General features: G+C 48.3%; 1 protein-coding gene across 2 annotated transcripts in view; it reads right to left on the bottom strand.

Annotated features, from left to right (window-relative positions):
• Window positions 1–4,970: 4,970 nt before the first annotated feature.
• Tcea3 (transcription elongation factor A3) overlaps window positions 4,971–16,609 on the bottom strand; it is a 29,188-nt gene continuing 17,549 nt past the window's right edge. For both annotated transcript variants that reach the window (XM_090335585.1, XM_090335586.1), the window contains 4 exons: window positions 13,027–13,182; window positions 10,336–10,482; window positions 8,604–8,675; window positions 4,971–6,017 (listed from right to left, as the gene is read on the bottom strand). In XM_090335585.1, the coding sequence (XP_090191711.1) occupies window positions 6,009–6,017; window positions 8,604–8,675; window positions 10,336–10,482; window positions 13,027–13,182 (384 nt within the window). In that variant the 3' untranslated portion in view covers window positions 4,971–6,008. The remainder of the gene's footprint in view (window positions 6,018–8,603; window positions 8,676–10,335; window positions 10,483–13,026; window positions 13,183–16,609) is intronic.

The following is a 16,609-nucleotide window of genomic DNA, read 5'->3' as shown; positions in this document are numbered from 1 at the left end:
CTACTCCCCTTCCCCCCCCAAAATCAGGAAGTAGAGCTGTGGCTCAAGTGGTACAGTGCTAGCTTTGAACAAAAAAGAAGTTCAGGTGGCCAGGAGTTTGGCCTAGTGGTAGAGTGCTTGCCTAGCATGCAGGAAGACCTGGGTTCAATTCCTCAGTACCACATACATAGGAAAAAAAAAGTCAGAAATGGTGCTGTGGCTCAAGTGGTAGAGCTCTAGCCTTGAGAAAGCCCAAGGACAGTGCTCAGGCCCTGAGTTCAAGCCCCAGAACTGTCAAAAAAAAAAAAAGTAGTTCAGGGATAGCATCCAGGGCCTGAGTTCAAGCTCCAGGACTGTCACACACACACACACACACACACACACACACACACACACACACACGTACACAGAATAAAAAATAACAAGAAAAAAAATATACATCTTCCCCTTTGTCATCGTCCATTTCTCACTGGGTTTGTCCTGGACCTGCCAGGAGCTGGGTTCAGGGGAGACAGGATTTGCTACAAGTGCACATAGGAGGTGAGCTAATCTATACACAGAAGGGGGCCAGTGAGGAGGCTTCAGAGAAGAGATGACGAAGGGAAGTGGGAGGGAAGGCATTCCAGTCTTCCAGAACAGCATGTGCAAAGGCACAGAGGCGTGAAAGGTCAAAGCTTGTGGTTGGACTGATAATGGTGGAAGGATAGGGGGTGCTAGAGAACCAGCAGGGTGGAGGACACAGGGCAAAGACAGTGTCTCATGGCCCCTGTTTGTCTCTGCTTTCCACTATAGCTCAGCAACTCTAGCGATCAGACACAAGGTAGCCAGCCTGGGGACTGGCCTACAGTGAACAGATGGACTCTGCAGGGGAAGGCAGAGAACCTAGAAGTCTGACCTAATGCAGAACTATTGGTTTATTCCAAAGAACATTTTCAAAAACAAACAAAAAACCAGACTCTTACTTTTAAAATGTAAGTTGCTGGGAACATGGTTTAGTGGTAGGAGCTTGCGTAGCATGCAGGAAGCCTTGGGTTCCATTCCTTGGTACCACATACACAGAAAAAAAAAACAAAACAGAAAGTGGTGCTGCTCAAGTGGCAGAGCGCTAGCCTTGAGAAAACCCAAAGACAGTGCCCAGGCCCTAAGTTCATGCCCCAGCACTGGCAAAAAAAAAAAAAAAAAAAAAAAAATGTATGATAAACCTCAGAATTGTCTAGCTGAGTGAAAGATAGCCTAAGAGTCCCCATTATTGAGTCTAATTCTGTACTAGACCTTGAGCTGGAAAATCAGACGCCACCCCTGGCTCTGACTGCAGGGCTTACTGTGAGGATTAAATGAGCATGGCACCAGCCAGCCCTTGGCACATGATGACCATTGGTATTGAAGGGAAGATAAAATGTGTCGCACATGTTCTGGAAAGTTCAGTTTTACAGGATGAAAAACTTTCTTTTTTTGCCAGTCCCGGAGCTTGAACTCAGGGTCTGGGCATTACCCCCCGGGCTGCAGGTTGTTCAAGACTAGCAGTCTACCACTTGAGCCCACCACCACTTTCTGTGTATGTGGTACTGAGGAACTGAACACAGGGCTTCACGCATGCTAGGCAAGCATTCTACCACTAAGCCATTTTCTCAGCCCAGATGGAAAAATTTCAAGAGATTGGGTGAACAGTGACTAAACTTAACTGTACTGAATTATACATATAAAATGGTTAATTTGCCAGCACTGGAGAAGGCTGCTAGGCAGGAAAGTCCATGAGATGTATTTCCACCACTAAAAGACTAAAGGAGAGCTATAGCTCAAGTGCTAGAATGCTAGCCTTGAGCAAACAGTTACAAAGTTCAGGGACAGCACCAAGGCCCTGAGTTCAAGCCCCAGGAGAGGGGGGGAGGAGGAAGGGAGGAAGGAAGGGAGAACTAGGGAGAAAAGGAAACAGAACTAAAGAAAGCAAGGAAGGAAGGCAGGCAGGAAGCGAGGGAGAGAAGGGTTAAAGACAAGGTCTAAGCTGGGTGCCTGTAATCCTAGCTACTCAAGAGGCTGAGATTTGAGGATTCTGGTTCAAACCCAGTCCAGGCCGGAAAGTCCTTAAGACTTATCTCCAATTAACTACCAGGAAACTGGAAGTAGAGCTGTAGCTCAAAGTGGTGCTGTTGCTCAAGTGGTAGAGCTCTAGCCTTGAGAAAGTCTAGGGACAGTGCTCAGGTCCTGAGTTCAAGCCCCAGAACTGGCAAAAAAAAAAAAAAAAAAAAAAAAAAAAACTGGTAGAACACTCTCCTTGAGCAAAAAAAAGTTCAACACAGTACTGAGATCAAGTCCCATGACAGACCAAAAAAAATAAATTAAGAAAAAAAAAAGAGGTCTGGTAGTCTCAGTATTAAAAGAAAAAAAGTGGCAGTACTGAGGTTTGAACTCACAGCTATGTAGTCTCAGTATTAAAAGAAAAAAAGTGGCAGTACTGAGGTTTGAACTCACAGCTATGCATTTGCCAACTGGCTACTGCTGAGCCATGCCTCCAGCCCTGTTTTTCACTGGTTATTTTTAGGATAGAGTCCTACTCCCATCCAGGCACGTGCCACAGCTTTGGTCAACTTTTGTCTTAGATATCCAGTTGTTGCTTGGATCACAGGTGTGTGCCACCACATCCAGTTTCTCTTATATGAAGATGGAATTTCATGGGTTTTTTCTGCCCAGGCTGGCTTGATACCACCACCCTCCCAATCTCAGCCTCCAAACAGTTTGGGATGATAAGCATGTAACACTAGCTATGGGTTGAGAAAGGTCTTTGAAACTTTTCTGCCCAGGCTGGCCTCCAATCATGATCCTGCTGTTTTCAGCTTCCCAAGTAACTAGGATGATAGGCATAGATCACTAGACCCTAGCTTTTATTCCTTTTCTTCTTCCCCCCATGATGTATTACAAATGCCATCTTGTGGTGTTGGTAGTGCGGCTTGAACTCATAGCCTTGGTGCTATCCCTAAGCTATTTTGCTCAAGTCTGGTGCTTGATCACTTAAGCCACAGTCCTAATTCCAAATTTTTGGTGGTAAATTGGAGGTAAGAGCTTATAGACTCCCTATCTGGGCTGACTTTGAACCAGGATTCTCAAATCTCAGCCTCCTGAGTAGCTAGGACTACAGGTGTAAGCTGCTGCACCTGGTTTATAAATCCATTTAATGAGGGGATCTTGAACTGACTTTTGTCTTCAAGGTCTTCAACCAGAATAGCTCTGCTTACCCCAAACACTCCTTGCAAATCACCTCACGAACCTTAGGCTTTTCTTTCCCCGGAGGTCTTCCTGGGTGACAGAAGTTAATGCTCTCATTTGCAGCCTACACCTTATTCATCTTTGAGGCCCTTGCCAAGAGCAGTGGGACAAGTGGCAGCTTTCAAATGGGAGTGACAGAAAGGAAGGAGGACTCAATCTGAAAAGCCAATGGATTCTGGTCCTTCCGAGAAGGTCGTGAATTGAGTGGCTCCAGAGTGACACAGAAGGTGTGGATGCTTGCTGATGATACAGCCTGTGGCCTATTCATACCTCTCTGTGTAGATGTGTACCATAAAGATGTGAGGACTTGAGCCAACTTGTCCTTTTACTGCTTAATCTGACTCACCTCCTTTGTAAACAGCAAGATTACCCAGGGTGGAGATTTAGCTTGTTTATTCCCCTGGGCTCCAAATACTTTGGGAACCCAAGGGAGATGTAGACCCTGGCTACTGAAAAGGATGCCACTTTTCCCAAACACTCCACTAAGGACCCTTTCCTGACACTCACAGAATGACAAGTGGTTACTATTTGGTTCTGTCTTTGGTTTCTAAACCTTTGGCTGATAAATAACAGAGAAACTAGACATCTGTGCCCTTCAAATCAGAGTGTAGCTTGTGGCCTAGATGCATTGCCATCCTTGGGCATTTGTTAAGATAAAAGAATCTCAGTAAGATGTAACGATCTAGGCAGCACCCCTTTCTACTTCTGCGCCTGACGTTGGTACCTCAGATGAGGCATGTGGCACAGCCGTCTGGAGTGGAATTCTCTGCCTCCAGATTCTTTCCCTGCCAGGCTGAGGGTTTCTGGAAGGTGGGGGCTGAGATTGGGGTCTCTGCTAGTGTTGAGCACTGTAACAGGGAGCAGGAGTCTGGGTCTCCATCCTTCTCTCCTTTGGAGCCCTGTAGGTGTTGTGCCTTTGGTGAGACTCGCCAGCCTTTTCTCCAAGTCTTTTTTCTGGTCCCGTGTTCTTTCTTGGCTTTTGCTCATAGCTGGCGCTCCCCAAGTTGAGCCATACTTCCACTTACTCTAAAAAGCTCTAAAAGCCTTTTCAAGAGGAAGCTCATGAGAAGCATTCAGCCAGGGAGGTGTAACCAATTCCAGAGAGGGTGGTGCCAGGGGAGGGGAGCTGCCTGGCACCCTTACCCAGGCTGCGTACCCTGAGGGTGAAGCAAGGCAGAGGGAAATCCCGGGCTTCTGCAGGGTCCTAAGAGGTGGTAGTAGTACTCTTCCAGTGTCACAGACAAGATGGCCCACTATTCCTGAAGTTTTTTCAGAAGCTTCTAGCTTGGCTGAAAATCTTAATAGCATAAAGAAGAAGCTGATGTCATCATGGGAGAAGCATCACAAGACTCCTGTGCTCTGCAGACATCCTCTTAGGCTCAGGCCACAGGCGGAACAGTGAGAAACGTGATGCTTAGGCTTGGACAGGTTCTGAGGCTGGGGGCCCTCAAGATGGAAGTGAGGGGTACCCCTGGGGTCTTCGCACATTGAGCCTGTGCTCTAGAACTGAGTCCTCCAAGCCGCCCCCATACCCCCTCACCAAGCAGTCACAAGGGAATGGCAGAGTACTTGAATAAAGACCAAGAAAGAGTTGGGAAGAGGTAGTTCCACAAGCTGTGGGAAGCCTTCCTTACCTGCCTGCCTTAACCAGAGCTGCGGAAGCTCTTTGCAGCCAAGAGCCATCTGCATAGTTCTAACACGGGCCACATAACATTGTCAGCACAGGCAGATGGGAGTTGAGAGAAGCATTATGAGTCTGTCCTATCCTATACCGAATGACTGGATGTTCCCCACCCCGGCCAAGCTGTGTATCAGCTCCTCTGCTAGTGTAGCTCTTGGGTGCTGGGCTTGCAAAAGATTTGCACATAGACAGAGATAGAGATAGAAATATGGTTATAGGGCTTGAGCTTAGGGTCTGGGTACTGTGTCTCAGCTTTTTCACTCAAGGCTAGCACTCTACCACTGTGAACCACAGTGCCACTTCCAGTGTTCTCATAGTTAGTGGAGATAAGAGTCTCATGGCCTTTTCTTCCTGGGGAAAGGAAAGCTTCAAACCCCAATCCTCAGCTTCCTGAGTAGAGGATTACAAGCATGAATTGCTAATGCCTAGGTTTTGTTGTTGTTTTTTTTTTCTGAGCTAAGCACATTGAGATAGACTGCCATCTATGATCTAGTATTTTTCAACCCAGAACAGAATGAGAGATCAGGAAGGAGGGAGGGACTAACACACGTCTTCTAGCTCACCGTCACAGGTAGAAGCCCTCAGCTCTGACACTCTGACTTCCTAAAGGAGGGTCAACACTGATTCTTAACTTTGCCATGGTTGTGAGCACATCATAATCAGTGACTGGTCCCCACCACTATATCCAGAGTTCAGTCATTGTTGTCATTGTCATCTTCCTCCTCTTCTTTTCTTCTTCTTTTCCTCTGCTTCCTTTTTCTTTCTTTCTTTTCTTTTTTTTTTTTTTGCTAGTCTTGGAGCTTGAACTCAGGGCCTGGGCACTGTCTCTGAGCTTTGTTTTTGCTCAAGGCTAGCACTCTACCATTTGAGCCACAGCACCATTTCTGGCTTTTTCTGTGTATGTGGTACTGAGGAATCAAACCCAGGGCTTCATGCATGCTAGGCGAGCACTCGACCACTAAGCCACATTCCCAGCTCCTCTTTCAATGTTTTAATTTTTATTTTTTTCTCCAGGTCAGATGGCTTGACACTTGCTTCTTCTTGTTCCTCCTCACCATGTTCGCTGCCATCCCAAGAGGTGGTTCTGTCAGCAGAACTACAAAAGCAAAAAAGCCAACAATTTGAGAGCTTTCCCCTGACATCCTAGAAGCTACATAGTAACAGTCCTAGCTCAGCCTAGCTGCTTGACCTTGAGCCAATCATATCTATAAAATGGGCTACAATGCTGGTCAACTGGAGGGTGATGATGTTAGGTAATAAATGAATGTCAAATCAATGTCAGACAGGCGCACTCTGAGCTCTCAATGTCACTGTGATCACACAAAGCACTCGGTCAGTCAAGCTCAGGTGGCTCACGCCTGTAATCCTAGCTACTGGGGAGGCTATGATATAAAGATGACGACAGTTCAAAGTCATTTCTCATCCCCAGCAGGAAAATCTATGAAACTTATCTCCAACTAACCAGCGGGGGCGGGGGGGGGAAGGGGGGGAAAGGAAAGGAAAGAAAAGCCAGAGGTGAAGCTGTAATTCAGATGATACAGCACTAACTTTAGAAGAAAAAAAAAAAAAGCTGGGTGCCAGTGGCTCATACCTATAATTCTAGCTACTCAGGAGGCTGAGATCTAAGGATCCAGGTTCAAAGCCAGAAAGTCTGTGAGATTCTTATCTCCAATAACCATCAGAAAACCAAAAGTGGCATTGTGGCTCAAGTGGTAGCGTGGTATCTTTGAGCTGGAGAGCTCCGGATCAACACCCAGGCCCAGAGTTCAAGCCCCATAACCAACAAGAAAAAAAATAATAGTACTCAGGGCCTGAGTATTGGCCCCAGTACTGGCGCATGGGCACACACACATACACAAAGCACTCAGGCATCAGACCAGAAGACACATAGCTAAGAACTTCAACGCACCCTGCTAGCCAACTAATAGGACTGAAAGAAGAGGCAGGGCCAGCCCTGCCTCTTCACCTAGTTTGGCCTAGTGGTAGAGTGCTTGCCTAGCATGCACAAAGACCAGGGTTCAATTCCTCAGTACCACATACATAGAAAAAAAAGTCAGAAGTGGTGCTGAGGCTCAAGTGGTAGAGTTCTAGCCTTGAGAAAGTCCAAGGACAGTGCTCAGGCCCTGAGCTCAAGCCCAGGACTGGCAAAGAAAAAAAAAAAAAAGAAAGAAAGAAAAGTAAAGAAAAAAAGGCTGGCTCGGAGCAGCAATCCGAGATGCCATTCACTGGGCATGCACTCTGTGCTGGGCAGGACTAATGTTTAATTCATAACATCTCACATTCTCCCTTGAGGTGGGTGTCCCTTTCGGCTACTAAGGAGGCCTTGGGAAGGGCTATGGAGTCCATTTGTTAGAAAAGTAACTGACCGAGTTTGGCCTAGTGGTAGAGTGCTTGGCTAGCATGCATGAAGGCCGGGGTTCGATTCCTCAGTACCACATACGTAGAAAAAAAAAAAATCCAGATGTGGTGCTGAGGCTCAAGTGATAGAGCTCTAGCCTTGAGAAAATCCAAGGACAGGGCTCAGGCTCTGAGCCCAAGCCCAGGACAGGCAAAAAGAAAAAAGAAAAGAAAAGAAAAGTAACTGACCAAGAAACTGGAGCATTATTTTTCTGAGCTCCAATTTGGGTAACAAGTTTTCAGTTTGTTAATTCACTATGTCTGTCCCTCAGTTTCCTCATCTGAAATGAGAATGCTATCATCAATTAGGAACAGTCCTGGTTCTTTGCAAAGCATGTGCACATATGCTCTAATCTCCACCTCCGACAGTCCTCATGTGGCCCTAGAAAGAGGGGCCATGCTGGGTCACACAGTGACCTCAGAGAGGGCCAGACTGCTAGTGCCAGGCAGCCTTGGGCTCCTTGTGGAGCACCTTACATCTGAGGAGCCCCGAAACCTGCCTGATAACCCAGATATCACCTACACAGGAGCCAGTCAGATGGCCCCAGATGCACACGTGAAACACCCAGTACTCTGAGAAGGAACGGGCCCATGGGATCCTCTGCATGGTTCCTTTGTCCGAACACTGGACTGCTGCAGGTTCCGGGGAAATTCTTTATTTTTGTCATGGGGCTTGAACTCAGGGCATGGGCACTGTCCTTGGGCTTTCTCAGGCTAGAGCTCTACTACTTAAGCCACAGCATCACTTCTGGCTTTTTCTGTGTATGTGATACCAAGGAATCGAAACTGGGGCTTCATGCAGACTAAGCAAGCACTCTACCAGTAGGCCATGCTCCTGGCTGGTTCCAAGGAAATTCTGTCTGCAAAAATACTTTGCAAGCCGGCCGTAGTGGCTTACTCCTGTAATCCTAGCTACTCAGGAGGCTGAGATCTGAGGATCAAGGTTCAAAGTCAGCCTGGGCACAAAAGGACCTGAGACTCTTATCTCCAATTAACCTCTAGAAAACAGGAAGTGGGGCTTGGCTCAAGGGTAGGGCGGAAGTCTTGAGCTGAAGAGCTCAGGGACAGGGCCCAGACCAAGTTCAAGCACCATGACCCAAAGAAACAGTCAGTCCTTGGACTGACAGCCTCGCCCACCCTGTAATCTACTGTGGGCCACAGCCCCCACCCCAGGAGGTGCCCCTCCAACACTAAGAGCCACCAGTCACTGTTTTGGCTCTACATGCTTTCTCTATGCAGGCTGGATCCATGGATAATACAGACAATTACAGACAGACATACAGACCTTCCAGCGATTCCCGCATTCATTGCATAGGACAAAGGTGGTCATGGGCTCATCAGCACTGCGGGTCTGCACCTGAGAGACAAGAACCACACGTGAGGCCCCGCCCTGCTTTAGGAGCCACTTTGTCCACAGAGTCATGAGGAAGACGGCCAAATCCCAGGGGGGTGTCACCAATCCTTCCATCCTGTGCCAACCATTCCCCTCCTCCAAGTTCTCACTCATGTGTGCTCACCCGACTGTGTGCTTACCTAGTAAGGCCTTTGCACTTGCACTCTTGTGGATTTTTCTTTTTCTTTTTTTAGTGGTTAATTGGAGATAAGAATCTCACAGATTCTGGGCTGGCTTTGAACCATGATCCTCAGATCTCAACCTCCCGAGTGGTTAGGAAGACAGGCATGAACCACCAGTGCCTGGCTTCTTGTGGAATTTTTTTTTTTTTTTTTAAAAACTGGTCTCTTAGTTTTGCTCTAAGCCTCACCTCCTGCAGGGAGCCTTCCCTGACGCATCTCCTGAATACATGGTATCATCAGTCATTGCCTCACTGTCAGAACTAGGGAGAACTAAAGTCACTCTGGAAATCACCTGGTTCAGCCTCCTCACTTCACAGGCCATGAAAAGAGGAACTCACTGCCCCCTGCGATCATTTCTGCTGGGCTTCTAGTTTCTCCCCCTCCAGTTCATCATTCAGGTACAGAAATCTGGGTCTCATTATCAAGTCCTGATTTTCTAAGGTCAACTCTGATTGGCCATGACAAGAAAATGCATCATTGTTGACAGGCAACTCTGAGTGAATGAGTTGTGAATGATACTGGCAATTAGCTACGTGTGATCTTAGTGGGCAGGGCCCCTGGCTGGTATACATGCCCAGCAGTCTGCCAGGACACAGCGCGGCATAGCCTTGTCACTGGACAGCAGTGGCACTGAGAAGGAACACCAGTGGGGTTTGTCGGCAGGGAGGAACTGTGGCCCTCTCTCTGGAGGGGACATAACATGGGAGACAGGAAACCCATCACACCACATGAAAATGTGCTGGGGAGAGGGTAGCAGTTACACAGATATGGCTGAGTTCTTGACCCGGATCCTCCCAGGGAAACTTCCCGATCAGCAAGGCTGACCGTACATTTCTACTATAGCCAAAAGACTCCGAGGGCAGGAGCTCTTGACAAATCTTGCTTGATCAGGCACAAAAGAACGAAGAAGGTTCTAGAATAACTAGACACTGCTTAGAACCCAAGAATATTGATGCTCCAAGAACAGAAGCGCAACACCCTTCTGTGGCTCCCCCTGTCGAGACAAATATCTTATCCCTCCAGACTCGGGGCTAAACCATGAAGCTGCGGTGTCAGCAGGAAAGTTTGGATTCATAGTTTGCTTAGCCTGACATGGATCTGCCTTGCCACCTTGGAAAAGGCTGGAAAGCCTTCTGCTTCATCTTGGCCTCCATTTCCTTTGCATTTCTGTACCCAGCAGCGTGCAGGAGGACACAACATGACAGCACGGCTTAGTCTCGTGTCAGGGCAGGTTGGAACATGCTGGCCTCATGAACACAGAGCTGGTGGCTTCTGAATGCAAAACATTTTCTAAAAGCCACAAGGCATCGAGGCAATATATCCCAAGGCTTTCCTCTGCATCCTGACACGTTTCCCCCACTTCTCTCCCAGCCCCTGGGTTCCTCCTGAGCCCCTCTTTGGCTCTTTGTCTCTGTGGGTCTCCTAGCCCAATGCGCCCTTACTTGATTATAGGTACAATTCTTCTTCTTGCACTTGCTGCACTGGAAGAGGTCGGTGGTGGTGCCGCCCGTCTTGGCCATCTGGTGCTCACGGATGGCCTCCTGGGTCATGGCATTCCTCAATTCCCTCAGCTCATCACTGGCCATTTCCTAGAGAGAAACGAGTCTGCCCCTCAGGGCTGGAGAGCCGAAACAGAGGAAGAGGGAACATGCTGGGAACGTCAGCCCACGGAGTCCTGGGCTGCCCCAGCTGGCAAAGGCTGCATCCCGAGTCCCCACTTCTCTAGACAAGGCTCTGGCTGGGCCAAAGTCACCTGGTACAGCCAGGGGACTGTCTGGCAAGCAGCACGCACCCAGAATTAGTGCTTGGTGTTATTCCTTCAGACTCTGGGACCCTGGCATGAACCGAACCCTCCCAGGGGAGCTTAGTGACCTCTACACACCTGACCCATATGTCTGTTCACCCTTCCCATCTAGATTTGACTCAGTGCCTGCTCCAGCTTTGATCATTGTCCAGCCCCTGCCTTGTGGGCACCTTGAAGGCTCAAATAGCCAAGGTTGGCAGGGCCACCCTCCAAACCCACACCCATGCATATCCTGAGTTCACTGCAGTCGCACAAGACCAGCCTACCATCTCCTACTGTAGTAGAGAATCTGAGTCATTTCCCCACATCCTTGTCCAGAGAATGGCCTAGAAGGAAGATGCTCAGACTGGATGCTGTGCCAGTTCAGGGTGGGTATGGGGGAAGGAGGGTAACTGAGGGTCATGGTACAGTGAAGATCTGGCACTAGCCAGACATATTCAATGCCACTGTCCATCCTGAATCCTTAAGTCCTAGAGGACACAGGTAACAGGCAGATGATCGCTGACCCTGCATTCCCACATTCCCGCTTCCTAAGAACACCACAGCCAGGCGCCATGTGGCTCCTGCCTGTAATACTAGCTACTCCAGTGGCTGAGATCTGAGGATTGAAGTTCAAAGCTAGTCCCAGCAAAGAAGCCCAAAATGCCAGAAGTGGCTTTTTGTGATAGGTAGAGTATGACTCAAATGATAAAAGTAACAGCCTTGAGTGGGGGTAAAAAAAAAAAAAACAAGCAAGAGCAAGACAGTGAGTTGAAGTCCCAGTCCTGGGGCTTAAACTCAGGGTCTAGGCACTGTCTGTGAGCTTCTTTTGCTCAAGGCTAACACTCTACCACTTGAGCCACAGCACTACTTTTGGCTTTTTCTGTTTATGTGGTACTAATCAAACCTAGGTCTTCTTGCATGCTAGGCAAGCACTCTACCACTAAGCCACATTGCCAGTCCTTGACTTCTGGCTTTTTTGAGTAGTTTATTAGAGATAAAAGTCTCATGGGAACTTTTCTGTCTGGGCTGTCTTTGAACCATGATCCTCAGATCTCAGCATCCAGAGTAACTAGGATTATGGGGTGAACCACTGGCACCTGGCCACTGCTAAGCTTTTAAATTTTGCACTCTTTGGGGCTGGGAGTTTGGCTAGTGGTAGAGTGCTTGCCTAGCATGCACGAAGACCCAGGTTTGATTCCTCGGTACCACATACATAGAAAAAAGCTGGAAGTGGTGCTGTGGCTCAAGTGGTAGAGCTCTAGCTTTAAGAAAGTCCAAGGACAGTGCTCAGGCCCTGAGCTCAAGTCCAGGACTGGCAAAAAAAAAAACTGCACTCTTCTTCTGTAAATACCTTTCTTTCTTCCTTCCTTCTCTTTCTCTCGCCCTCTCCTTTGGGGGATGCCTGTCCTGGGGCTTGAACTGAGGGCTTGGGCACTTTCTATGGGTTTTTTTTTTTTTTTTTTTTTGCTCAAGGCTTATATTCTACCACTTGAACCACATCTCCATTTTGGCTTTTTGGGACAGTTGCAGAGATAAGAATTTCATGGACTTTTCTGTCCGGGCTGGCTTTGAACCACAATCCTCAGCCTCCCGAGTAGCTAGGATTGCAGAGGTGAGCCACTGGCACCTGGCTCCTCTTCCTTCCCAATGACCTCTTCAAGCTAAGCTAAATCTTCCCTCCTGTAAGCCCCAGGAAGGCTCTGCCCCAGCATTTGCTTCTGGTGATATCTGTATGTGTAAACCTGTCTGGCTCCCTCACCTTGGACTCAATCCTAGCTTAGGCAGAGCTAAGAATCCATACAGGAAGGAGGGAGGCCGACAATGAAATGAGAAAGGGCAGGCGCTCGGGGACTGGGCTGAGGCTCCCTGGCTTGGAGACTTTCTAGCCAGTTAGTTTACTCTCCTGTAAAGTGGTAATAATAAACATGTCAGTTGGTGTGAAGACAAAAGTGGTATGTGAGCGGGGAGGGGGGAGGGGAAGGGGGAGGGAGTTTGGCCTAGTGGTAGAGTGCTTGCCTAGCATGCACGAAGACCCGGGTTCAATTCCTAGGTACCACATACATAGAAAAAAAGCTGGAAGTGGTGCTGAGGCTTAAGTGGTAGAGCTCTAGCCTCGAGAAAACCCAAGGATAGTGCTCAGGCCCTGAGCTCAAGCCCAGGACTGGCGAAAACAAACAAACTAACAACAAGTGGTACACACACACTTAAAGTACTCTGTGCATAACTTAAAACATATTAGCTGTGTTCCCTGATAGAGAGGGTCACAGCCTCTGCCTTTCACAGCTGGACAGAGCTGGAGGAGCCATACATACCTGGGGCCCCACCCGCCCTCTCCCCTGCCACCCACCTCTGCTGTCATCTTGGCAATGAGTCCAGCGGAAATGGCCCCGCTGAGCACATTCCGCCGCAGGCCCGGATTCCTGGGGTCCTTGAGATTGCTGATGCGACTGCGTACTCTGTTCCGATACTTCATGTCAGTGCTCTTGAGCTCCTGGTAGATATGTGACAGGGTCAAGGACCAACCAGCCATTCGTGGGGGTGGGGTGGGCAAGGGAGGCAGAGAGTCTGAGAGCCCCCAGGGCCATCTTTCCTGTCTGTTGATTATTTATTTATTGCTAGTCCTGGAGCTGGAACTCAGGACCTAGGTGATGTCTCAGAGCCTCTTTGTGCTCATGGCTAGTGATCTACCGCTTGAGCCATAGCTCTACTTCCAGCTTTTTTGAGTGGTTTATCGGAGAAAAGAATCTCACAGGGACTTTTCTGTCCCGGGGTTGGCTTTGAATTGGAATCCTCAGATCTCAGCCTCCTGAATGGTTGTGATTACAAGTGTGAGCCTCCAGGGTCTGGCCTGTCATGGATTTTTTTTTTTTTTTGGTGGGTTATGGGGCTTGAACTCAGCCTGGGCGCTGTCCCTGAGCTCTTCAGTCAAGGCTACTGCCCTACCCTTGAGCCAAACTCCCCTTCTTGTTTTCTAGTGGTTAATTGGAGATGAATCTTAGGTCCTTTTGTGCCCAGGCTGGCTTTGAACCTTGATCCTCAGATCTCAGTCTTCTGAGTAGCTAGGATTATTGGTGTGAGCCACCGAACCTGGCCCCGGTCATGAATCTTTACAGTGGGCAGCCACACCTCTGTGTGGCTGTCTCTGTCTACCTAGTGGGGTATTCAGTTGGTCATTTGCAGATGAGCCAATGATGAGACACAGGAAATGGACTATATGGGGAGATGGTGGGGAATGGGGAATGGGTTGTCTGAGCCTCAGGCTGGTAGGAAATCACCCAGGCAAGCCACACAAAGCACCAATATATGGGACCACCAAATGCTCCTTGTTTCCAAATGACAATAGATAACCATTCATTTGGAAAGGTCCCTGGAGGCTGTCAGAGAAAAAGGTGAAGAACCATGTGTGGAAAGCTATCAGGAGTAACAGCCTAGAGGAATCACAGAGCTGGGGTGACCCCGGCGTATTTGAAATCACAGATGTCCTTCCATCTTTCCTTTGTAATACCCAGTAGCATCCCAGGCCACCACTGTGGGAATGGCTGGTCGGTTATTCCATCGCCCATGAGGAGATGAGTAAGCTGAGGCTTAGAAGGGGTGGGGGTGGGGGGCGCAGGCCTGTGTTCAAGGTCACAGAGAAAATTCCCAGCAAGACAGGGCTGGAAGCCAGACCCCCACTTAACAGCCTGTCTCCTCTCTCTTCATCCCGCAGGAAGTCGCCTCTGGCCACTGACCACAGTGCATTTCTGTCCAAACCCTGTATCCCAGACAGGGCCTCTCCCACCCCCTCTGCAGGAGTTCTGGAAAAACAGCCTTTTTCTTGGTCTCTAGAGCCAAGCAGAGGCAGAAAGACAAAGCCGTTGCTGGGAAAAAACATACGCAAGAAAGACACTGCAGGGCGGGTGACAGGCAAGCTGGAAACAGCTGACTGGCGAGAAGTGGTGGGAGGCCCTCTTTTTTTTGGTTGTTTGTTTTTCCTATTGCTTTCATGTACAGACAATACAATGAAAATGTGAAAAGTTAAGAATATGCCACAATGCATCTAGGAGCCAAAATCTGGGTGGGAAACCCTTCCACTCAGGATTTCTATAGATTGTGGATCTGCTGAGGACAGTCAAGCTGGTGACATTTATGTATTTATTTTAGTGCCAGTCCTGGGGCTTGAATTAAGGTCTAGGTGCTTGTTTCCAAGCTTTTTTTTTGCTCAAGGATAGTGTTCTACCACTTAAGCTACACCTCTACTTCCAGCTTTCTGTGGTTAACTGGAGATAAGAGTCTCAAAGACTAGCTAAGCCAGGAGTCTCCTGCTGAGACCCCTATCTCCAATTAACCACTAGAAGACCAGAAGGGGCGCTGTGGCTCAAGGGATAAGTCGGTAGCCTTGAGCTGAAAAGCTCAGGGACAGTGCCCAGGCCCAGAGTTCAAGCCCTACAACCAACCAAAGGGGGGATAAAAAAGCATCTCAAGGACTTTTTCTGCCTGGGCTGGCTTTGAACCTCAATCCTCATATCTCAGCTTCCTGGGTAGCTAGGATTATAGGTGTAAACCACTGATACCCCAGCTGATGACACTCTTATCAGCCTTTGATGCCCGCAGTTCCAAGGACTTCAGGTGGAGAGAAACCCCAGGGGTCTCTGAAGGGCACACCCAGGACTCACACATGGCAAGTTAGCTCAAGGTTGCTTCAAGAAGTCAGACCTTTTTGGGGACACAACACTTAAGCTCCCACTTTTTGTCCTCCCCCTTGCCTATAATCAAAGAGCTCAGGAACCTATGGCAGCTTATATTCCCTTTCCTTTTGAAGCCAGACATCCTGTGGGGGCCAGGAAAGGAATAAGGTATCAAACCATCCTGTGCTTCCAACTGGGCTCATTTGGAGTGATGACTGGGAGAAAATGAAGCCCTGAAAGCTAAGGCCCTGCATTTCTGAATTAGCAGGAAATTTATTTAATGTTGGCTGAATCAAAACTTGTAAGCTGGGTGCAGGTGGCTTACTCCTGTAATCCTACCTACTAAAAATCTAAGGATCAAAGTTTGAAGCCAGTCCAGGCAGGAAAAGTGTGTGACTCTTATCTCCAATTAATCACCAAAAAAGCCAGAAGTGAGCTGTGGCTCAAATAGTAGAGCACCAACCTTGAGCAAAAAAGCTAAGGGACAGAACCCAGGACTTCAGTTCAAGCCCTAGAACTGGCACAAAACAAACAACAACAATAAACTTGTTGGGACATGTTGCTGGTTGATTAATGAATGACAGTTGAGGGTAACTGGCACCAAGTGGAATGGGGGAGGCTTGGGGGGGGCCTCAGGAAGGAGATGAAAGCAGGCAAATTTGTTGTCCGCAGACTGGTTTCCAGATCTCCCTTGCAAACCCAGCAAAACTACCCAAGTAAAGCCTTGCAGTAGAAAGAATCACTCAGATTCTTTCTCTCGTTTTTTCTCTCTCTCCCTGTCTTCCTCCCTCCCGTCCTCCCTCTCTCTGGGTTCTGCCCACTTCTCTGCTCACCTCTTACTCTTTGATATGCAAACCTTTGTCTCTAGTAAGAGAAAAGTCCATGCATCTGTCTTTCAGCGGGTGGACAGAGGCATTTTCCCCCCAAATCTTTTATATCAGCATGACAGTCACCTTTCCTGGCTCCACCAGGTCCTCTCTGATGGAAGTGGCAGAAGGGATACATGGAAAGAATTCAGTATTGAAATAAAAAACCAAGCCTTAGCCAGAGCTAGTGGCTCATTCTTGTAATCGTAGCTACTCAGGAGGTTGAGATCTGAGAATAACGGTTCAAACCTAGCTCAGGCAAAAAGTCTGTGAGACTCTTATCTCCAATTAACCACTTCTAAACCAGAAGTGCAGCTGTGGCTTCAAGTGGTAGGAGCACTACTTGAGCACAAATGCTCAGGGACAGCATCCAAGCCATAAGTTCAAGCCCCCTGAC

The sequence above is a fragment of the Megascapheus bottae genome, chromosome 6 (assembly GCF_031878675.1).
Source record: "Megascapheus bottae isolate mThoBot1 chromosome 6, mThoBot2.hap1, whole genome shotgun sequence".
NCBI lineage: Eukaryota > Metazoa > Chordata > Mammalia > Rodentia > Geomyidae > Megascapheus > Megascapheus bottae.
The sequence above is the reverse complement of the archived record's forward strand: the minus strand, read 5'-3'. Positions and strand labels throughout refer to the sequence as shown.